General features: G+C 38.0%; 3 protein-coding genes across 4 annotated transcripts in view; 1 reads left to right on the forward strand and 2 right to left on the reverse strand.

Moving 5' to 3' along the window:
- Positions 1-9749, forward strand: part of CFH (complement factor H) — a 30393-nt gene extending 20644 nt beyond the window's left edge. Inside the window, exons 16-24 of the mRNA XM_051625439.1 lie at positions 619-798; positions 2302-2508; positions 3109-3285; positions 3829-4005; positions 4146-4322; positions 5540-5722; positions 6418-6618; positions 7121-7322; positions 7470-9749. Coding sequence (XP_051481399.1) covers positions 619-798; positions 2302-2508; positions 3109-3285; positions 3829-4005; positions 4146-4322; positions 5540-5722; positions 6418-6618; positions 7121-7320 — 1502 coding nt within the window. The 3' untranslated portion in view covers positions 7321-7322; positions 7470-9749. The remainder of the gene's footprint in view (positions 1-618; positions 799-2301; positions 2509-3108; positions 3286-3828; positions 4006-4145; positions 4323-5539; positions 5723-6417; positions 6619-7120; positions 7323-7469) is intronic.
- Positions 8875-21138, reverse strand: LOC127387291 (coagulation factor XIII B chain-like). 2 transcript variants are annotated; one of them, XM_051625446.1, is made up of 11 exons: positions 20763-21138; positions 18796-18996; positions 18146-18331; positions 17555-17731; positions 17236-17412; positions 15714-15893; positions 15285-15380; positions 14449-14631; positions 12436-12639; positions 11712-11894; positions 8875-10987 (listed from the first exon to the last, which is right to left on the reverse strand). In XM_051625446.1, exons 1-11 carry the CDS (start codon positions 20842-20844, stop codon positions 10776-10778), a joined length of 1881 nt encoding a protein of 626 aa, XP_051481406.1. In that variant the 5' UTR covers positions 20845-21138; the 3' UTR covers positions 8875-10775. The 2 variants fall into 2 exon arrangements, with proteins under 2 accessions (XP_051481406.1, XP_051481407.1); XM_051625447.1 differs by lacking the exon at positions 17555-17731 and having other exon boundaries at positions 20763-21136.
- Positions 21139-21261: 123 nt separating this feature from the next.
- Positions 21262-22941, reverse strand: part of ASPM (assembly factor for spindle microtubules) — a 32512-nt gene continuing 30832 nt past the window's right edge. Inside the window, exons 27-28 of the mRNA XM_051625438.1 lie at positions 22430-22602; positions 21262-22350 (exon numbers count right to left, since the gene is read on the reverse strand). Of these exons, the coding sequence (XP_051481398.1) occupies positions 22245-22350; positions 22430-22602 (279 nt within the window). The 3' untranslated portion in view covers positions 21262-22244. The remainder of the gene's footprint in view (positions 22351-22429; positions 22603-22941) is intronic.

Consider the following 22941-nt stretch of genomic DNA (forward strand, 5'->3'; position numbering starts at 1 on the left):
GCTCACTCGAGGGAACATCCTCTTTCAAAATCAGGTGTCCCTACCTTGCCAGTTTTCTGGAACCACTAGAACCAACAGATAAGCTCTTGAGGTCTCTTTCTTCTTAGATCTATCTCCTTCTACTTTTTCTTTCCTTTGGGAGGAGCAGCCGTTTGTTTCTTGAGTGGGAAAATTTAAGTTTATTTCTGTTTCCTTTTCTGATTGTCATTTAGCTCTGTTATCAGCTAAGTGTGAAGAAAAAAGCAACAACAACAAAAAACACAGCAGGAACCCCAGAAGTTGGTCCAGTTTTCCTAAAGTAGTTCACCATAAAGAGGAATGGGAAGAGTACACCAGAGTGTGCAATTGTGTGTAAGGGAAGAGGAACTAGAAGAAACTCCAGCTTAGAATGGTGTAGGCAACTGTGACTGTTCTTTCTATAAGGTTGAAAGCATATAAGCATCTGAAAGCAGCTCTGGTATTTCTCAAGCAGAGCAGAATTACCATGATACTAATTAAAGCTTGAGATTGCTACTGAAGAATTGTCACCAGTGTTTTCTTGGGTGTTAGTCCTGTAATCTGTGATGAACTGTTATATTTTATCGTATGTTGTGTTATAACATGAATATGTGTCCTTAGCTGAGCAGAGCAGATGCCCACCTCCACCTCAGTTGCCTGGTGCTCAACAGATAACAGCTGGAAGGAATTACAAGCATGGGAGTAAAATAGCTATTTCATGTCAGAAGGATTTTCAGCTCATCGGTGTGAATGAAATAACATGTATAGATGGAAAATGGCAATCACCACCTCAATGTGTAGGTCAGTAGTGGATTATTTTTTTTCTATTTCTTTTATTATTCATTTCTGTGTTAATGCATTTGCAGTCTTCATTAGCAGGAGGATGATGTCATTTATGTCATATTTATTGTTATGAACAGGTAACTGCAGGAAAGCAATACAATGTAAGTTGCTTATGACGTGCAGTTAACCAACTGTTGAACAGTACATTTGTATCTATTTGCACAGACTTCTCTAAGATGGTATATAAAACTTTCAGGTAATCCCTTAAGAGATGTCTGGGGGGTTTTTTGTTTGTTTAGCTATTGCAGCTAGGAGTCTCAGTTTTCACTGGAGACCTTTAATAGTATGGAAAAACCTGTATTATTTTTTAGTTGTAGTAGTACCAGCAATCTTTGTGTTTTTTGTTGTTTTGGGTGTTCTTAAATTTTTATTCTCTCTTGATTTTTCTCCTTTCTTTTTGTGGCTTCTTCCTGTAATAAGAGTATAAATGGTATGGCATAATTCAGGCCATCTGTTCTAAGAAATGCTGAGGAATCTGTAATCCAATGGTTAAAGTATTACTCATGCAGGTGATAACCTGTATGCAGAAGTTCATTAACAGCTAGAATAAAGTGTTTTCAGAAATGAGTAGGAGATATATGAGCACAGAACAAATGAGGTACCAGCTGGTGACTGATGTATGTAACATGTCAACTACTTTTAAGCTGCAAAATTCTGATGCCACATAGTTTCTCCTCTTTTGCATTGCCTTTGAGTCTCCATTTCCACTGATAAGTGGCAGACAGAGAAGAATAACCAAAAAATGCTTGAATTGTTCATAAAACAGCTATTACTGAAATAAAACTCCCAGTTGCTGAACAGGAACTTTGACTGTAATTAGATCTGTTGTATTGTGGAATTTAGTGCAAACATATGCTTTCACCTATTAACTAATAAAACCTAAGTTATTAATAACTAAAAATGCATATAAAATATAATTTAAATCCACCCACACTACAGTAGTATAGGAGAAGAAAACACTGGGACAGCCCTGACTCAGGGGGGGCTTCACAGAGATTTAATCCATTGTATATATCAGGAAGTACATTAGAATGCTTTGTAACTTGTAGCCCCTTTTTCATTTTCATCCTGTCATCACAAAACCCCTCAGGACATTGGTACAACTTTATTAATGGTGAAAAGATTGAATAGCTAATGTTCTAGAAACTCACTTTAAGTGTCCCAAAACAAGATAATGTCTCTTCTGTTTCTCTGCCTATTAAATTTTCCCTGTTCTTGATGCTAAACTGTAACTGTATCTCCTTGGTATGAACTAGAAAAATGTCTTAAATCTAGTCCAAAGGAAAAGAGAGAAACTGCATGTAGGAAGGACAGGAGAGAAAAGTTTTGATTTGTGTATCTTGTGTATCTTCATCTTCCTTTCAAATCATTTAATTTATTATGTTTTTTTTTTCTTTTCAGTTTTAGACAGCAAATGTCATTGGAATATTATGGCTTATCTGTGTTTTCTGTATTTTCTAGAAAGACCATGTTTGCCGCCACAACCCATAGAATGTGCTGATGTTCCCAGGCTGGAAAATCCAAACTTTAAAATGAAAAGAGAAGGGAAAACAATTTATCTGGCTGGTGCTAGACTTAAGTATGTTTCTCATTCTGGATACACGTTAGATGGACCATCAGAAATAACTTGTTCTGTGGGAAAATGGACTGCATCTCCTACATGCTTGGGTAATATCAAAAGATACTTTTTTTGAAGTGCATTTAGCAATGAAATTGAAATACTGCTGAACTAGAGGTTGACTAGTAAGAGCCAATAGCTATGTATTTTGCTGTGGAATCTTATTATCCCTTGTGGATGTCTTCAGAGCAATCCTGATAGGATGCAAGGTTGACTTTTTGAATGCAGTTTAGTTTTTAAATATTCCTTTGTATTCTTGCAATCTTTGTTCACTTTGTATCTCTGCCAGGTTAGTCCTGGGCACATCCTCATAATCCAAGGTTCTTTTTTCTACAGTGCCCACTAGTGACTAGGAGTTGCTTTGGTGCTTCACTGATGAAAACCACTTCTGTGTAGTGAGGGACAGAAGCCTTTATTATATTCTGGCATGGTTAGGAATAGGATCTAAATATTTCAGTGACTGAAGTCCATGCCTAATTAGAGGAATGATTTACTTAGTCTTTCGTATGCTACCTTTTATTTAAAATTTCTGTCACTGGATGACTATGCTGATATTAGAAAAAGCTCTCTAAAGCATCTGTTTGGTGGAAACAGTACACCAATTCTGTGTCTCACATCAGCACAAGCATCAACTTTCTGTATCTTTTCAGAAATGCCTTGTGGAGAAATTCCAAATGTTGCCAATGCTCAAATTGAAGGCAGAAACAAGAAAATGTATGAGCCTGGTGAAACAATTCGCTATCAGTGTAATAACGGGTTCCTGATCATTGGACCCCCTGAAATTATTTGCAGGGAAGGAAACTGGACAGCACCACCTTTCTGTGAAGGTACAGGTTCTACTTCTAAGTAGTCTATGATCCTTCTTAGTCATTCATGTTGGGAATTAAAATAATGTCAACTCAGGTATGCAGATGAGTCAGGCCAATAGAGACAACAAATGTCTTGCTTTGAATGGGCCGCTACAACAACTATTCTTCTCACTCTTGAGAAAGAACAAGCAAAGCTACTGAGTAAAGAAATCATCTCCCCTGTGGGCTGAAGCTAGTAGCAGGAACTTAGCCCACTGCTAAAATGAAGCAGAGAGGAGGTTTTAAAGAAATCACTTCACTCTCCAGCCCTTTGGCACACAATGCTGTACAGCACCAATCTGCACCTTCAGCTGACTCTCACAACTCCTTTTCTCTTTTTATTCCATCCAAGGAAAAATAAGACTGTGATAAAACACTGCAGAATAAAGACTATAATACGTTCCTTTTCTACTTGTAGAAACAGATCTGCCTTACTCAAACCATTTTTGCCCATCAAGAGCAATGGCACTCTGGGAACACATATCATGTGATTGTCATATGGCTGCACTACTCTCTTTTCAGATGCTACCTGTGGAATTGCACCTGAAATCCCTAATGCTTATATTACAAGTGTTCAACAGCAGAGGTATCTACCTGGTGCCAGAGTGCAGTATGAATGTGAAAGCAATTATCAAATGATAGGCGGACATTATGTCACTTGTACAAATGGAGAATGGTCACAAGCACCAACCTGCAGAGGTAGGAATCTGTGTTTTCATCTTGTCTGTTACCATTGAGGGAACTTTTTACCTAAACACTCTAAAGACTAACATTTTTTTATTTTACTTTGATTTTCTTTGTCTACCTGCAAATGTGACTGGAGCTCTGTCTCTTTTCAGATTTGACATGTGAACCTCCTCCAGAAATTGCTGGTGGTAAGGTTCAAGGTGTTAAAAAGTCAAGGTATTTGCCTGGAGAGAGTGCTCGCTATCAGTGCTGGCAAGGTTTTCAGATGACAGGGGATTCCACTGTAGTGTGTCGGAATGGGACCTGGACAGAGCTGCCAAAGTGCAAAGGTAATTTTTCTCTGTCTCTTCATATAGTTGCCTGTCAGTGAGACTGTCATGAAGCTGATTAGTGGCATTTAATTACTATGCACATGTGGCACACCCAAGAAAAAGCTGTTTTCCCAGGTATCTGTTCAATGAGCTGACCAGCTGAGTGACTCAGGTGGCTTCACTTAAGAGAGCCCTATCTGGAAAACCACCCTGAAGCTGAGAGTGGTTGCTGGCCTTATCCAATTTTGAGATGCAACCCTTAGACTTTGTAGAGTCTTTTTTCTGTGCCTGCCTCATGAGAAGAGCATGAGAAATTTTGCTGTCTATGTTGGAGAATAGAGACCAGAGCTTCCCTGCTAGTTGGCATCCATATTATGCAGATGATGCATTGCTATATATTGAATGCCATGGAGTCAAATCAACTGTTAAATTCGAGACGTGAGCCAACACTTAGGTATTCTGTTGATGCTTCCTAAGATGTCATGAGTGCACTGAATAATCTCATTTGTTTTCATTAGACATACAGAAAGTTTAGGCACTTGAACCAAATAAGCAGCATTTGTCTCAAACTCCACCCAGCTGGGAGCTGAAAGGTGTGCAGAACCAGCAGATGAATTAAAGCCAGGCTCGGTATTGTGGCTCCAGAACACAATAGCAAGTGCAGGGTGTCACTGCTGGTACCAAGGGATCTGGGTGTTCTCTGAAGACTTCCCAGTGCAGGGTCCATTGGAAGGCCAGACTTGGCAGTAGTGTGGTGCTTGAATAGGTAGAGAAAAGTCTGCGAGGGAGCTTCAGGACTGGCATGTGTGAACAGGCCAGTGCCCCACAGAGCCCAAGGGCTATCCCATTAGTGATTGCAGGTCAGTGACAGTCATTTGCAATTGGATCCACTTTCCTCACCGCTCAGGCAGTGCAGAGAGGGGGGGTGTCAGGCTCTTCTGCACAAAGAGGTGTGCCACACATTACAGTGTTACGCAGCACCAGAGGAAGTCCTTTAGACAGCTGCAAGCATTTCAACCGTGGACAAAAAGGGTGAACTGGTAGCTGTGAGTCCCAGCACTGCAGACATTAGAAGCACTTGGGTTTTTTTCACCTGACACATATTTGGTTTTCTCTCTGCTTTCCTCCATGTTTCTCATAGTACTGTCAATCTACTGTCCAGTAGTATTAGTGGCCAAGCATCCATTGCAATTATATTCATATGGCTTTTTCTCTGATTGGGAATTTTCTTCCAGGGAAAGGTGGGAAATGTGGCCCAGCTCCAGTTATTGAAAATGGAGACATTCTTTCCTTCCCTGAGCAGGAGTATCCACAAGGTACAACTCTGCAATACAAATGCCCAAGTCTCTACATCCTGGAAGGATATCAGTATATCACCTGTACTAATGGGCAGTGGACAGACCCTCCAGTTTGCCTAGGTAGGTTGAAGGTTGTGCTGAGTGGCCAAAGGCTGTGTGCCTGCCCCTGTTTTCTTTTTCTTAGCTCCTGAGGGCATTGTTTGTGCAGCAGCACTTGTGCTGGGGCTGCAGTGCTAGCAGGGCAGAACCACAAAGTGTCCTTCTTTTGTTCAAGCTCACGTAGTCCCATCTGCTGCTTGCCATCTCTTGCCACGACAGGTTTGGGAGGAGGGGAGTTTGGCTGAACCCCTCTGTTTTAGGAGGTCTCCCTCACTCTGCAGGGCTCCTGACTGCTCCCGACCTGGGGACATTGCCACTGTCAGCAGGCTGCACAGGGGGAGGATGGGTCTGATCGCGTGGCAGCGCTGGGGAAAGGGGGGGAGGGTGGTCCACAACATGGCCACAAGGAAACAAATTTAGAGAAGTGCTGGGCAGAAGCAAAGAAGGGATCTCAAAAAAGACACAGAGAAGTTAATTGGTGCCTGGTGACTTCCTCTTCCTGTGCTTCTTCATAGCTCCATGTGGGGGTCTCAGCCATGGTCTATGTTCCCTTTAGGCTGGCTGTGAATGTCATTCCTGTTGCAAGTAATAGAGGTTCAGCACAAATAGCTGGAAGTGTTTTGTGATATGAAGAACTTCTGTAGGTGATAGTGGAAAAAAGTTACCTGTGGTGCGTCTGTATCAAGTGGTGACACTCTTCTCTTGCCTTTTTCAAGTGGCCTGCACAGCAACTGAAGAAGACATGGGTAGAAATAATATTGAGCTGAAATGGCGCAGAACAAAAAAGCTGTATTCCACATCAGGTGACATTATTGAATTTCGGTGCAAAAGAGGGTATTTGGAGGACCCAGCCTCTCCCTCATTCAGAGCACGTTGTAAGGAAGGAATTATAGAATATCCACTGTGCAAACCAGGCAGTAAGTAATCTCCGCTGCAGCTTAGCTGCTCTGTTGTTGCATTTTTAGAGCTGAAGCTGAAAGCTTTTAGCTTTCTTGAAGCAACACCTGGGAAGGAGCCAGGGTGTGGGCACATCCTGTAAGCTGCAGACACTGTGGGTGCAAACTGGAACATAGCAGATTCCACGTAAACATCAGAAAAAAACTTATTTACTGTGAGAGTGACAGAGCACTGGAACAAGCTACCCAGAGAGGTTGTGGAGTCTCCTTCACTGGAGAGTTTCAAAACCCCTCTGGATGTGTTTCTGTGTGACCTGCCCTAGGTGATCCTGCTCTGTCAGAGGGGGTTGGACTAGATGATCTTTCAAGGTCCCTTCCCACCCCTGTGATTGTGGGGCAGTGCCCCAAGAAGCTGTTAACTAATGTACCTGAGCTGGAAAGGCTGCTGGTACAAAGAGTTTCAGAGCATCAGTTGTCCAGTGAGAGGTGTACAGGCAAATAATGCAAAGTGTTTTTTTTACAGAGACCTGTACAGTGAATGAGACTTCTATGGAAACAAATAATATTCAATTACGGTCACCAGGCTGGTCATACAGTTACACCTATCACACTGGAGATTATATTTTATTTGAATGCAAAACGTCTCACAGTCAAGTTTCAGAAACTGAGAAATTTACAGCAAAGTGCTGTGATGGAGTGATTGAGTATCCAACATGTAAATAAATGTAAGTGCTCAATGCCAAGGACACGGGGAGGCACAGGGGAGCATCTAGGAGGCTGCTTTTCTGAAAGTGCCTGTCCAGCTGCTCTGAGGAACCATTGTGGTGGGTCAAGCTTGGTCTTCACAGATTTTCCCCTTTTTTCTCTTTAAGCTGCAGCCTAGTTTGGATAAATGAAAATGGCATGAAGGAGCCCAGATGTGGAAATGAAAGATCCCTCAACAAACCCATTGATCTCAGCTCAGTTTTTCCTGGCATTTCCTAGTTTGTTGTGCTTTGTTTGCAGCTTAGCCAATGTTCTGTCTTGGAATTTGTTACTGTTCTTCTTTTTGGTTTTGGATCCATATTTACATTTTATCAATTTTTGCAACTGCATTTACATTTTGTAAATGTGTTTACATTTTATCCATCCAAGGGGCTGTGCTTACATTTTTATGCATTCTATATTGATCTCACTGTTATTTTTCATTAGCAATTGTGTCCTGAAATAGAATTAAAGCCCACAGGTAGTTTGGTCATCATCAAGTAGAGTGTGTTCAGCATTGTCTGTTCTTAGCTTCTTCTCCATGCACTTGCCTGGAAACTACCCTGGGGTCACGGTGGTGGTGATTGTCCTGACAGCCTGATCAGGGTGAGCAAGTGAGGGGAGTCTTCTGTAAGTGACTCTGGTAAGTCTCTACATCACAGACCCAGTTCTTATGGGGGAATTGAGCCTCCCTGACAATTGATGGTAGGGCAAGATGTTTGGATGCAAATAACTGGGATTTCTGGCTGGAGGTGGGAGGTACTTTTTAGTCCAGATCCTGGAATGGGAGCTGCCACTTATCTAAGATTTTTTGAAAACCCATGTGGACAACCCACCTTGTACTGTGCAGCAAGGTGTAATAATTTTGCATTGGCTGTTGGTGCCTTCATCTCAGAGGGCTTTTTTCTTTAACCTCATTTAATTTCACCAAGGTCGTGAAAATCAACTAAACCAGCATACTATGTGTGTATAGTGAAAGGAGCCTATCTTAATATTCAGGTGAGGTATTAATAGGGGTTGATTTCTTTCTAAGGAAATGAAGGAAGAAATAATTCTTGTGTTGTTTCTTTTGCTGGATGATAAGGAAGGTTTCAGAACAGCGAGATCTTTGCTTTGACATCTCCATAACCAGACATATTCTTCTTAGAATAAAATGTGAAGAGAACAAAGGTGAGCTGACTCCCTGAGCAGAGGTCAGGTCTTTTTTTGCAGGGACCTGCAGCTCAAGACAAGATAAATCAATGCTGAAGTTCTTCTATAACAGTGGGCTCCAAAGTGAGGTGCTTGCACCCCAAAGGGTTTGTAAGACGATCCATGGGGATGCAGGAAGAAAATACTAGAATTGCTGGTTTATATATATCGTTTTGTAAAAAAAATAAAATAGTGTGTTACTGATATTTAATCCTCAGATGTGACAGTGATGAGTTCTCAAACTAACCCTCACATAATGGACAAGTAGCTTAAAAAGATTCTTTGCAAAGAAACTGCAGACAAACACGCAAGCAAATGACAAGAAAATGGCAGAGCTGACAATTGTGCTCCTAGTATGACCTCTTTATCAGCCACCCTGAGATACAAACAACGTCTCTCTAATTGCAATTGAAAAGAAGTGTATAAACAAAAATTAGAAATGGTGAAGACTATTTGAAATACAAATTTAAATCTGCTATTGTTAATGATGAACTTTGCCCTTAATACATTGTGCCTTAAGATATTAGATAATGCTAGCAAGACATTTAAAAAATAAGTATCCAGAACATGAATACAAACCTCTACAATTGTTTTAGTGATGCTTTAAGTCACTCAAACCAGTACTTCAACAAATTTCATTATTGACAGTCACTATTTGGGTATACAGTTGGGATGACCTGAGTGATGGTGATTTTCTTGAGAATGTACTTCCACCATCTGGGAAATGGGTATTGCCACCTTCTTCTGATAATGGAAATACCACTATCTTCCCTTTGAAAGAATATACAGTGGAATTTGGATATCAGTATTTCTGTGAAATTAAGGAGAATAATATTGTCAGATAGAATGCTGGTCTACCAAAGAGACCTATTAGGTTGTTGAGGATGTGTATTCTATAAAACAAGATACAAAAAAGAAATACAAATAAAATAGAACTAGAAAGATACAAAAAAGTTACTTCTATTTTTAAGACCAAATGCCTTTTAATTGCAAGCCCCAACAAACCACCATGGAAAAAGGTATCTAATTTTATGTGAAAAGCAGCTCTGTCCCATGATCTCTGTTTTTACTGAGCAAGCATGCCAAGAGAGAACGAGCTTCACAAACTGTTCATTGCTTCACATGAATAACATGGTGTTTTTTTTCCTTATTGAAAATAATTAATGTGTTAATAAAACCATACTGTATTTTAATAAAGTCATTAATATTTCATTGCATCATTGAAACTCATGCTTCCTTCATTTATTAACAGATTTAATAAAAAGTTGTTATATTTTGCCTGTATTCCTAAGAAGGCATGAATTCTATTATGCACTAAACTAAAAATATTGAGACAAGAATGGCATGGATTATTATTTGATAATCTAATCCTTAATTCTGTTTCAACAGAAGAAGCAAAAACGTAAATAGCCTTTTTTTTTTTGTCTCTGCTGAGTTGACATGCATCCTCATTAGATACAAAGAGAAATGAAACTGAGCTAAAACAAGTGTCAAAGTCTGCAAATGCTTTTGCTTACTGTGGGGCCCAAGGGTGCTTTCCCAGCACTGCAATCCCCAGCACTGCTGAGGGCAGTGCCACAGCAAGACAGCTGCAGTAGCTCTCAGGGAGCATGGCCAGCTTTCTCCAAGATTCTTAAGCTCCCCTGCACTTCCTCTGGATGTACATTTAATGCTGGATGTTTGTGAGCACTGGACAGGATAGGGAGGATGACAGAAATGAAGACAGCATGCTTTTGATGAACATTGAGGCAAAGAATGCATTGAGTACTTCAGCTTCATGTGAGGCTGCTGTCACTAAATCACCTACCCCCTTCAGTGACAGATCACATTTTTGTTTTTCATTGTTTTAGTGCTGCTGCAGTAACAGAATATGTTATTGTGACCCTTGATTTCCACTCTAGGTGAGCTTCAGCTGTCCTGACACTATCCATACAGGCCAAGGAAATGCCATGGACAGTTCACATTGAAGCCACATCACGGCTCTTTTTTCAAGATTGTGATGCTTCCTCAAGTTAATCACTGTAAGCCTTACAGACCTCCACCTTAAATTTTCCATGCATATGCCAATATTGCATTCTGCTGCTGCATTCCCAGTCCTCATAACACAAAGCACTTTCACTAAACACTCATTTCTCAAACCTGACTGCAGTAGTCTTGAAAAATCTGAGGCCATCTTAATTCAGCTGTTAATGCCAGATAAACATGTACATACCTGTTCCTGTAGGCTTTCCTTAAGTCCATACTTAGCTTCCTCTTTCAACACATCTTGGATACGCCAGCTGTCCTCTCTTACACTGCACTTGAAATAAAGTTGTACCAGATTCTGCTCCAAAATGGTTCTCTTTACAGTAAAATCCAACATAATCCCCATGGTAAAAATAAAGTTGATTCTCATAGATCCTTTGCAGCAGTACATTATTTTTCTCCATTTCTTTTTTTGACAAAGTACATGGCTCTAAAGAAGAGAGACATAATAGCTGTTAATAAATCATTTCTTTTTGAAACCACATCATTTTGACTAGTCTACACTAAGACTAGATTATTTCCCATTCTCTTAATATATTATACATTAAATCATTGCATTTTTAGATACTGCAGATATGTTATATTTAAGGGAAAAAATAAACAAACAAAAAAGCAAGGCAAGCTTCCACTTGCTTCTATTACAACTTTTATCTCCAACTGAAAAACAACTGAGGTTCAGATCTGAAAGTTCTAGTTGACAATACTCAATTTATAAACTCTAATTCTCTAAAGTTAGAGTGTTGGGGTTGTTCAGCCCGGAGAAAAGAAGGCTCCAGTGAGAACTTACTGCAGCCTTTCACTAATTAAAGGAGGTTTTTAAGAAAGATAGGAATAGGATTTTCGTACAGCCTGTAGTGATAGGACAAGGGGTTATGGTTTTATTTAGACTAGATATAAAGGAAGACATTTTTTACAATGAGTGTGGCAAAACACTGGAACAAGTTGCCAAGAGATGTGGTAGATGTCCCAACCCTGGAAACATTCTCGGTCAGGTAGGACAGGGCTCTGAGCAACCTCATCTAGTTGAAGATGTCCCTGCTCATTGCAGGGTGGTTGGACTAAATAACCTTTAAAGGTCCTTTTGATTCCTAAGATCCCTATCATTCTATGAATTATAGAGAGAAATAAGTGCTTATTTATCTTACCACACGTACCTATACAAACTGGTGGTGAAGTCCACCGTCCTTCAGAACAGTAGATTCTCTCAGATCCTTGCAAAAAATGATAGTCAGTGCAATTATACTGAACTGAAGAACCACTCTCATACCGGGTCAGGGGTGGGAGAATAAGAGCTCCATTCGCAATCAAAGGTGGAGAGTCACATTTTGCTGCAGGAGCTAGAAAAACGTTAAAAACATTTGAGAAACATTCAGCTTCAGAAACTTAACAAATCAGCAGCTTTAAATGCTTGGGGCTGAACTAGATGATCTTTCAAGGTCCCTTCCAACCCCTAAGATTCTGTGATTCTGTGAAATGCCTGTCAACGCTAGTTATTTATCAAGGCTCAGTGTATTTTCTTTCATTATGTCTCAGATCAGAATGTAATCTGCTTAAGTTTAACTGTAGGAAATCCCTTGTGTGCATTTAAGGGCTTACAGCTATCTTTCTACAGAGCTTTGAGTTCCCTTGGCTTGGAGAAGAACTCCTCCCTCCTTTCTGTAGCCTTCCCCATCAAAGGAAGGTGGTTTGGTTTTTCATGCTTGGATGTGTCTAACAATATAGCTGTCTTGTGCAAGGATACCTGTGCATATGGGTATTGTTGAATCCTAAACACCTATTACTTAAAACAGACTCTAGGTCTGCGCTGCCAGAGCAAATTGTTTCTAAATAGCTCTGAGACCGATGAATTAAAAAGGCAATTTAAAAGTATAGTTTTACCTGGCATAATGCACTTTGGATATTTCAGTCTGCCCTGGTTACACTGTGTCCTCCCAGGAGACAGAGTGGGAGCCTCAAGAAAACTGTATCCTGGTTTACATTCAAATTCTATGAGATCACCATGTCGGAAAGTCAATTCTTCCTGACTCCATTTCAACTCTATGTTGTTGCTGTTCATATCAGTTACATTAAGAGTGCATGGCTCTAGGAAAAAAAAGCATACTTCAATAAGAAGCAATCTCAAGTGATTTCTTAGCTCCATATTGTAGGAGTCATAGTTCTAACACATTTTCAAATCTTGCAAGAAAAAGAACTATAGGTGCATTAAAAAAAAAAAAAAAAGGCAAATGTAAAGAAATGGGCTGAAGTAACAGAAACAACATGCAAACTGGGAATACTAAATCACAGAAAACACACACTTCTAATGAAACGTGGTTTGTACAAATATTTGTAAATATATGGCAGGTTGGGTTTACTACTGCAGAAGAAAATAATTTCTTTACTGTAACTTGAAAGGACTTTTTATAATAAAAATAGTCATCCATCAAAATTAACCTGTCCGATTTGGCTGGCAGATTTAGTAAGCCCTTTGAGGATATTACTAGTTAATACAAAGTAAATTTAAACTGTTAACCTAATTAAGTGTTTTGACAGTTCCTTTTCCTTTGCTTTTTTTCTTTGTTGTGTCACTGTTAAAATAATTTAGAGATTTCCAAAAACCTTTTGGAAGTTCCGAGTTCTTCTTTGGGCTTTTTCTGGTTATTTAAGGCCAATATTGGTTTGGTTGCTTTCTGGTTTCTTTGGTTTCTTAAAATTTAGTACCAGGATCACATGAGGTAGCCCAGCTTTACATGAGACAGTTAACCTCATAAGCTTTTGAAACCACTGTTCAACTTCACTAATGCCTGACAGAGGGACAATTATAAAAATAAATTTCTACAAGTTCCACAAGAATCATTGCCTGATAGAGGCCCTTATTAGAACTTTGCTGAGGGAAAGGCAAGGAGAAATCAGTTATTACATGGTTCTGTTGACAGCACCATAACAACAAATTGATATGAATGTTCTCCTGAAAAAAACTACTGTATGTGCTCTTTCTAGTCTGATTAGGTGAGGGTTGAAAAGAAGTATCAGAAAACATGGAAAGGATGATGTGATTATTTGATGCTTAGGAGAAAAACACACATAGGAAATGAGTTTTTGTTATTTCACAGGATTTGTTACTTTTGAGTGCTGTTGTTAATTTTAGTGCTGATCTGTACCTTTCGATCCAGGTGAGGTACATTTTATTGATTTAGAAATAAGCACTTAAAACTGAACTGGTTATTTATTTGCATTTTCACAGTAGGTTAAAAACTTGAATTGAGTCAATTTAACAAGGCATGCTAGTAAAATAGAATATTTTAATTACAGAAAGGAAGAAAATATAACAATCCTTGTAGATCATCAGTAGTATTTCTGCCAGTATAGGTGAATTTCTAATGGAAGTTCTGTAGATTGGTTTGAACAGCATATATAAGAGCAACACAGAAAAATGAGAAAGCCCAGAATGAAATGATAAAGACACGTAATAGAAAACAAAGGCTGAAGGTTTAAAAATTAAAGTCCAAGAAGTCATTGTATTCCTTGTTAATCATATCTAAAAGCCATTTTGCCAATGGCTGCAGTCATTCCTTCTAAACATCTACTGAAGGTCAGGAAGAAATTCACTGAACGAAGAATGTGTGGGTAAGAAATTAAGAGAATCCTCCTAGGTAACAGGGATAGCTATGTTCTACTATTGCTCACTCATGAAAACAGAGGACTCTTTAACTGGGTGTTTTTAAGAACAGGCCAGAGGATATCTAGCAGGACTGGGCTAGCCATTCTTGATTGTGGTCCATCCCCATGTTTTTTCAATCTTTATTAACTCAAATGAAAGAGGAAAAGGTGGCCATGAAAGAATTTTCTAGAGGTTCTCTCCAGTTTTACCTTTCTATAATATATATGACAAAATTTTTTTACAAGACTTACCTAAGCAAGTTGGTTGTTCTGTCCAGTTCCCTTCTTCACAGTAAACAGTGCTAGGTCCATCCAAAAAATAGTAATGCTGACATCCATATTCTACTGAGGAACCCTTTTTGTAACTTGTCAGGAATGGACCAAGAAGAAGACCATTTTTAATCAAAGGTGGAGAGGTGCAGTCTTGCTGCGTTTCTAATATGAGGTAGGGAGATAGGTAATTAGATCTTTAAAACAACTTCAACACTAGTGAAAGTATCAGACTAATAATAGACAGAAAAAAATACATACAACTAAAACGTAATCCAATATAATTTCTTTTTCAAATTTTGTTTTCAGAAACTCTACACTTGCCTGTAAGGCACTGGAGACAGGCATTCTATTTTCCTCTACACTCCTCATCTAAATCTGCACTTGACTCTGCTGTTTTACACTCAATTTAGATTAGTTCTTTATCTGTGATGAAACAGTATTTATTTATTGCTTGAAATGTTTAGCTCGTGTGTGATGCAAATAAATAAAAGAAACCTCACTGGAACTACTAATCAAAGGATCAGCAAAACACTAATGAATTTGCACGATCAGACATTAACAGAAGGGATACAAAATAATTGAAGGCAAATGCTAATGTATGAAATAAAACTACAAATACAGCACAGGCTTATAGATGTAGTTTATAATCACTAGAAACAAGCAACAATGGCCTGTCACTCCTTCAGATTGCTGCCTTGACATCTGTAGCACAAGCAAATGTTTTCAAGAGTAAGGAGAGCAAGCATAGTGATAAAATGCCTATAATGGCATGGCAGAGTACTGAAGTCCCTTTTAAATAGAAAAGCAGTGTTCACCTACTGTATCTTCCTTGCCATATGTGTTGCTTGCCTTTATTGCTCCATCTCCCTTGAGTGATGGTGGTGCCTCAGATTCCCATTTATCCATAGTTCCTATAATGACAGGAGAAACTCAGAACCCGTTTTCTCAGAAATAACTCATTTTCAAATACCAAAACAGACACTGATGCATTTTGAGGGTAATAAAATCAATATTACAGACAACTACACAACACGGATGTCAGCTAAATTCTCCAAGCTCATCCTTTCTCTTTAATGTGGGAAGAATGGATTGTCTGCAAACCATGCAGCACTTTACCTCTTGGGCTTTTCTACCAGAGAAGATGAACAGCTTTGTGGCTACGGAAACTGAGGATCTCCAGAAAATTAAGGCATTGTTTGAAGAATCCTTTCTGTTCAGTTGTCAGTGTTCACAAAAGTACTAACCTATACAAACAGGGGGTGATGTCCATTTTCCTTTGACACAGTGGATTTCCTCTGGTCCTTTTATTTCAAAAGTACTTTGACACTGTATAAGAACACTGTCTCCATTACGATATGTTCTTCTATGTGTGACGATACGGGCATGAGGAGGAAGTGGTGGTGGGGGACATTTATTCTTTACACCTGAAAATAGAATTTTAAAAACCCGTATTTTCTCACTTATCAAAACCATGTACACAATTAATATTACTGTACAGCATGCAAGGCTATCACTCAAAACACATTTTTGGTTGATCCAGAGTAATTCCTTACTCTCATTTTCTTAAAAAAATGGGAGACCAGAACAAAAAAGTGATTTTATATTCAACAAATGTAAAATAGAGATATTATGCTAGTGGTTTGTAATTTCCCCACATAGACTTAAAGTGTTCTTCAAAGGATTTCAGGAAATACAGATTTTCCATAACCTCCATCGATATCATATTTAAAGCAGCTTATATATTAATTCTAATGATAGTGAAGCAACAATAACCATAACCCATTTTCTATCCCCAAATTAAGTTTAAAATTACTGTATCCTTAAAACTCTATTTAGGCCATGTTTTTTCCTGAGCACCCCACCTTCCCTGCACTCACTCCAGGAAAATTCCTGCTGTATCATCAGACTAAATACAAGGCTGGGGTCCTAACACATGCCATTTAATTGACAGATTCCTGTACATTTTAAATGCTGCTGTATCTTCCAGGAAAGGAAGATGCATTTCACCTTTGTACTCACAGTCTTCTACAAGATCAGCTATAAAGGTATTACAAAACACTAAAGCTTAGAAGTAATCCTCCTAAAAGGGAAAATATCTAGATAATAAAATGACCCACAACTATCAAGGTATATTGAACAATGTTGTAAATTCTCAGCTAGTTTAAACTTTGAATTGTACTGTTTTCTGCTGTATACTGTATCTCATCTGGTCCACTAGATCTTTAATTAGTTTAAAATTTTCTTTTCTAAGAATCTCCATTATCCCTCAATGACTGGGGAAGAGATAGTAATTGCTAATGGTGTGTTTCTGTCCTCAGGACGACTCTTTTAGTTAATTTTGTTGGAAACACCTAGTTTGTTGAGGCTGTAAAACTCAGGAGGAATTTGTTACAATTTTATTTTTTTTTAATGCCTCTCAAGAGGCATGTTGCCACCACATAAGGCAGGATTAAATATGCTTGAGTAAATCTTTATGTAATCCGAATATGGTTTAACTTAAGCTTCAGGGGCAGAACAGCTTCCCTGGAATTGATTCCTGCTTCTCCAGGATACAATGTCAGCAGGAGTAGGTATCTGCTCTATCGTTAGACTGCACTGAAATCTAATTCCACTTATCATTCCCTCCCTCTCTGCCAAGGCTCTGTGCCTTTCGGTTAACACTTGATTAGGCTATAGGCTAGGAATTGATACAAAAAGCATTTAATGAAAGCAGGTGCTAGTATTTCATCAAGAATTTGACATAGTAAAACTATAAAAATAAGGTACCTTCACACACTGGAGGGTCTGGATGCCATCCAAAATTATAACATTGAATTAGGTCAAATTCACTGATAGAATAATTTTTCTCACAGAAGAAGTGAACTACATCCCCCTCTTCATAGATTTTCTTCATGGGATAGAAACCTCCATGTGTTATTGCACTCAAAGAGGAGCAAGTTATTTCTAGGAATAAAACACACAGCAGTGAAATGGAGTTGAGGAAGACCCTCCCCCAACAGCTTAAAAAATAAGCCTTTTTTAAAATTTTTGTACATTTTTAGAATAAATCACATTTCAAACAATTATTTTCCAGTCCATTACATACTAGTGCAGCTTGGAGGAAGGGACCACCCATGTGTTAAACACACTGCTTCTTCTGTAGTGTTTCCTCCTGCAGTATAATATCCCTCATCACATTTGTATTGCAGTGTTTCATTCAGTCGAAGCTCTAGTTGGGCTGTGAAGTAGCTGCCATGATACAAATTGGGTACTTGACACGACTCTAAAATAAATAAACCATAATACTAATTGCTCTTTTCAAGCTATTAAAGTTTTCCTTACAGACACCTTAAAAGTAGTTATATCCAAGGCAAAATCTTTGCAAGTAATGAGTAATTAAAAATGCAGTAGTTTACACAAGTTTTCTAGTCATCATTCAGGAAGAAAGTTTGGATGGCAATGATGTGATTTAATTTCTACCAATTCCTTCCACATATAATTTTATCTATATATATCCACAAAACTAGCAGCATGTCAAATCTGAAGACTTCTTCCCAAGAGGTACAGCTGAGAACCTACTTTAGGAGTACTCCCATGATAAGTTGACACAGGTAGTTTGGCCCTATGGGTACAGCCAGGATGGCAGAACTGAATACACGTAAGACAGACTATACAGGAGAAAAATGCAGAATCCTACCGATTTTTTTAGTACAGCTTGGCTGGGAGGACCATCCTTCTGGCTGACATTGTACTGTATCTTCAGTACCACCCCCTGGAGGGTGGTAGCCTGGATTACATTTGTATTGCAGTTTCTCATGTATTTTGAAGTACGTTTCTGTACCGTAAAAAAAGCCGTTTTCTAAAAAAGGCTTGGTGCACTTTTCTAAAAGTGAAAGGAGACACGTTGGTTAGAAAAAAAGAAGTAATGGAATATTTTTGTTCTGTGGTAAATAAAAGAAGGGAGTTTTTAGCTATCCTGATCTAAGATTGTTTTTTGATCTACTGAAGAAATTCTTCCACAGTCATCAAACAACACATCAAACCAAGGGTAGTAACACAGCACACAACCAAGGAAGGCCAGGAAGGCTCTAAAGGATATTCATCTGAGGGGAAACTATTTGTTTTTGCAAAATAAACATATATAGTAAAAGTCCTTAAAATATGTATTACTGTAAAAACATTCCTGATATAAGCACACGTTTGCATACACGAAGGACTGATTTCACTTTGTCCTAAATTAGACATTTTATCCCTCTTCTTATGCAGCTTAAGTTCCACTATGTTCAAGAAAATTCAGCTAGAAGTTTCCTGCTAGAAGCAGGAATGAGATGGATAAAGCTAACTCACTGTAGCATCGTGGCACTGGAAACCACCCTTTTGCTGTACATGTTATTCTTCCATCTTGAGTCCCCATCTCAGTCGTATAACCAACCAGACACGAATAGGAAAGTTTCTTTTCCTTACGCATAGGGAAATAGTAACTTCTGAAATTATAGTAGTACTGGGCAATCTCTCCATTTTCTATGTGTGGCAAATCACAACGTTGATCTGCAAAAAAATAAGTATATTTCTCACTAAAAATCTCAGCCCAGATATGAACTTTCTTTTTACATTAATGTATTTAATATCTGTTGGATTAATTCAGACCCTCAAATAAGGTGAACAGAATTCTGAATACTTAAAAGCATGAAGGGTCTTGTAAATTCACCTGCTTCTGTTCTTTAGGTTCACAGGAATGTCAGCTGTAGAATGAAACTTCCTAATGTGAATCGGGTAAAACCCATGCAGAACATTTATTTAACTCTGTTTATCCCAGAAGATGTAAGCATGAGCACTCCTTGCTGCATAAACATACTGACGCCTGCTCTAAAATCCTGTGGCAACAGTGTCAAGATAACCTAACTATAGCTACTCATCCAGCAAACTTTATCAGAACAGTCTGAGAGACTGCCAGGAGGCAATATAGGAGCTAGGCTTGCTGAAGAAAGGGAATTTTAGAACCATCAATGGAAAAGAAAGAAGAAATCTAAGTTATCACAAGAACAAACAAAAATAAAAAGCAAAATTCGAAAACAAAACAAACAAAAAACCCAAAACAAATAGTAATAAAGAAAGCCTTTAGCAGGTATTGTCCTGAATATTACATTGTTATTAAAAAAAACCAAAAAAACCCCAACAAAACAAAAAAAAAATCCCAAACACACACCCAAACAAAAATCCAACAAAAAGCAATACTTACGTTTTGATTGCTTATAAAGGTGTCCTTTGTGTCTTAAAAATTCTCTCCATTGTATTACAAGGAAATCTAACCTGATTCAAGTTTTAAAAACTGAACCACCACCTATGAATCTCTTTATAATCAGGGAGAATTTTCCCACAAGTTGGCACTGCTACATTCTCCCTACATGTATTAGAAACAAAAAACAAATGACTGCTCCTTTACTCAATATTGCATTTACTAGAATGTTCTGCAAATTTAGTACTTTTACTAAATAGAAAGTGCTAAGAAAATTATTTTTTAATAATTCTCTCTCATGTAGCCACTATCTTAAATCTAAATTAAAAAAAAACAAAGCAACAAAAACATGAGGGTAGCTAGGATTTTCAAGTACTTAAAAGACAAACTGTTGCCACCTACATACCTTTTTGTTTGATTTTCTAGAGGGTATCAGTGTAATTTCAACTGCTTTTCATATGAACAAAAGTCTACTGAAGAGAGAGGTAGTTGCAGCAAATATGCTGGGGTAAATATACATTAGCAGATACAAAATGACAGGCAAAAAAAGAAACACCTTTTCAACTAATACACAGTCCACAGCTTTGAACCTGCAGTTCATGTGGTTTGTTAACTATTTAAACCTAGGAATTTTAAACAATAATGAAAATAGGGATAGGAAATGCAGAACCATCCCAGACTAGCTTCTGCAGGTTCCAATGAATTTCAACTCTTCTGCTTTGTTGTAAGACAAAATACTTCAATCACCAAGACTCTTCAATATATAAAATGTTTTAATAGTAAAAAATTCAATTTGTGTAAGTGCCTCAAAACTCCTCAGATACATTTAAAAAGAAACTTTTTCAGAATAGAAGTCTGAACATTTCAGTATTACACATTTGAAGCTTAGACACCAAACTGTAGCCCTGAGTTACAGCAACAGCTAAATCATGATCATCCGTCATCTCACAACAAAATTATACTTAAAAAGCAGTGTTCATTTTTGGTAAAGATATGAAAGACATTGCATTTAAGTTACCTAGATTGCATGTAGTAGCTTCAACATACATTCATTAACAATAGAATTCAGTGTATTTACCTTCTGCGGAGAGTTTGCCTGAATACATCATAATTAGGAAGAAAAAACAGCTTTTAAATCTCATCTTCATTATTTTCTCCATCAACAGCTTCCACCACCTGTGAAAACTACCTAAAGCATTACTTTTGTAAATAATTAACTGGATTTTCAAAGGTAGCCACAAGTGCCTTAGTTGTCCATGGTATTTTCATACAAGTTATTCCCCTGAAAATATTTTAATTTATTTTAGTTCTCCAAATATGCGAACACTAGACTTGCAGAATTCTATTTCCATTTGGCATACTTTACATCAGTATAGAGGACAGAATTAATCATTTTACAGTGAAACTAGGCAACATGCTTATGGAAGAGTTTAAACTAACTGAACACTGTCCCTCTCAGACACTCTTGAGTTACAAGTTTAAAGGGCATTCTGTTATCAGATTATTTACCTTGGCCGAAATAAGAGGAAATAGAAAATTTTCCCCTCCTCCAGCCTTCCCCCATAGAACCACTCAGTTGCATTCTATATATGATTAATTCTGGAGGCTCCTACATTAAGAACACAGCCACCATTGTTATTTGTCTGTTGGATTTTGGTGTATACAACTAGCCCCTTTTGAGCCTTTTTTAAACAAAATCAAAAAACCCCAACACTCATTTACAATACATTATCACCTCACCGAGTAATGGCTACCAGTTGATCTGGCATCACATTCCACCACCGGGAGGCATAATCTCTAAATAGGGGGGATGGGAGGGTATAATTTTAGAGCTTTCATTTTCTTGGCTTTGCTTTAAGGAAATGCAATTCCAAGGCCCAAGCAAACAGAATTTAAGGGAAATGCTGTGATGAGCACCATATATTCAGCCAGGGGAGATGCAAGCTTGTATGTACTGCTCATTTGAGAGAAGAAAGCACTCACAAATCACATCCCTCAAAATATCAGGTCAGAATTTCTAAATTCACCCTTTCAACATCCCATTGTTCCATCACAATCTCACAGTGTTTAAAAAAATTATACTAAAACTGTATTTCTTAGTCACACACAAGCCCTTCAAAACCTTATTAGACAGCAAAGTTCTCCAAAAACAGTAGCCAGTTTTGAAATTCAGATTATGCCTCCCTTTCTACCTATATCTCTCCAGATCAGACAAGCCAACATAACTGCCCCACAAAACCAATTGTTTTTAATATAATTCTATTATATTTAATCAGAGTAAGGAATACCCTGCTCTTTATAAGATTCACGGTTGTGTAACAGTAACACATTACTGCACTAGTGAAATTTCCAGGACTTTATTGTACAATTGGTTTTGGCCACAGTACAAAATAGGATTTCAAAAGCTGTATACAATACAAAAATGTTACAGAAATGTTAACTGTAATTTGAAAAATTATTTTCAAGGGTAGAATGAGATTTATTTGCTTTCTTCTAAAATAATTTCGCTGTCTACTACATACACGCTGTACAAATACATTTCATATACATAATTTACATATCAGTAGCAGGCAATACCAAGTGTATCCATCACCATAAGAATTGCTTGCAGAGGATCCACAATTTCTTGCATGTTATCTTTCCTCAAAACCCAGTCTGGTTTAATTCTGTGAAAATATTAGTGTTTTCTCAGTAAGATATTCTATTACCACAGAAAAACCTGCAGACTAATTTTTAAGCTCTTACCTTGAAACTGTTTTTATTTTTAGAGGAGTTACTGGAACTGAGGAAGTTCCACTTAAGAAACTGTTTGTTTTCTGCTTCACAAGTGTTCTCTCTGCATCCATTTTGTGTTTCCGAGCTGTAAGTTTATATAGGCTTTGGATACAAGTAACAGCTCTTGGCATGCTTCGGATTTCCTGAGAAAAGGGGAAAACAGCACAGAGTTAATACAAGTTCAAAAGAAATCCATTTTATTCATTGAAAACTGAATGTTCATCACTTAAGCTGAACTTCTACCCACAAGTACAATGAAACCATTTTAAAGCCCTACAAGTCCGTGGTCTAAAGCTTTCAAAATACCTAACAACTGGTAAGCGACAGCATCTCAGGAAACCAAGCTCTTACAAGTCAGATTTTACTAAGTTCTCATTAAAACAAATTTTCACATATGTCATTGGCATATACCTTCAATGACTGGTAAAGAGACAAATTAGTAGTCTGTCTCTACAGCAACGAAAGAATGATGATGCAATGAT

This window comes from Apus apus, chromosome 7 (genome assembly GCF_020740795.1).
Source record: "Apus apus isolate bApuApu2 chromosome 7, bApuApu2.pri.cur, whole genome shotgun sequence".
Lineage (NCBI taxonomy): Eukaryota > Metazoa > Chordata > Aves > Apodiformes > Apodidae > Apus > Apus apus.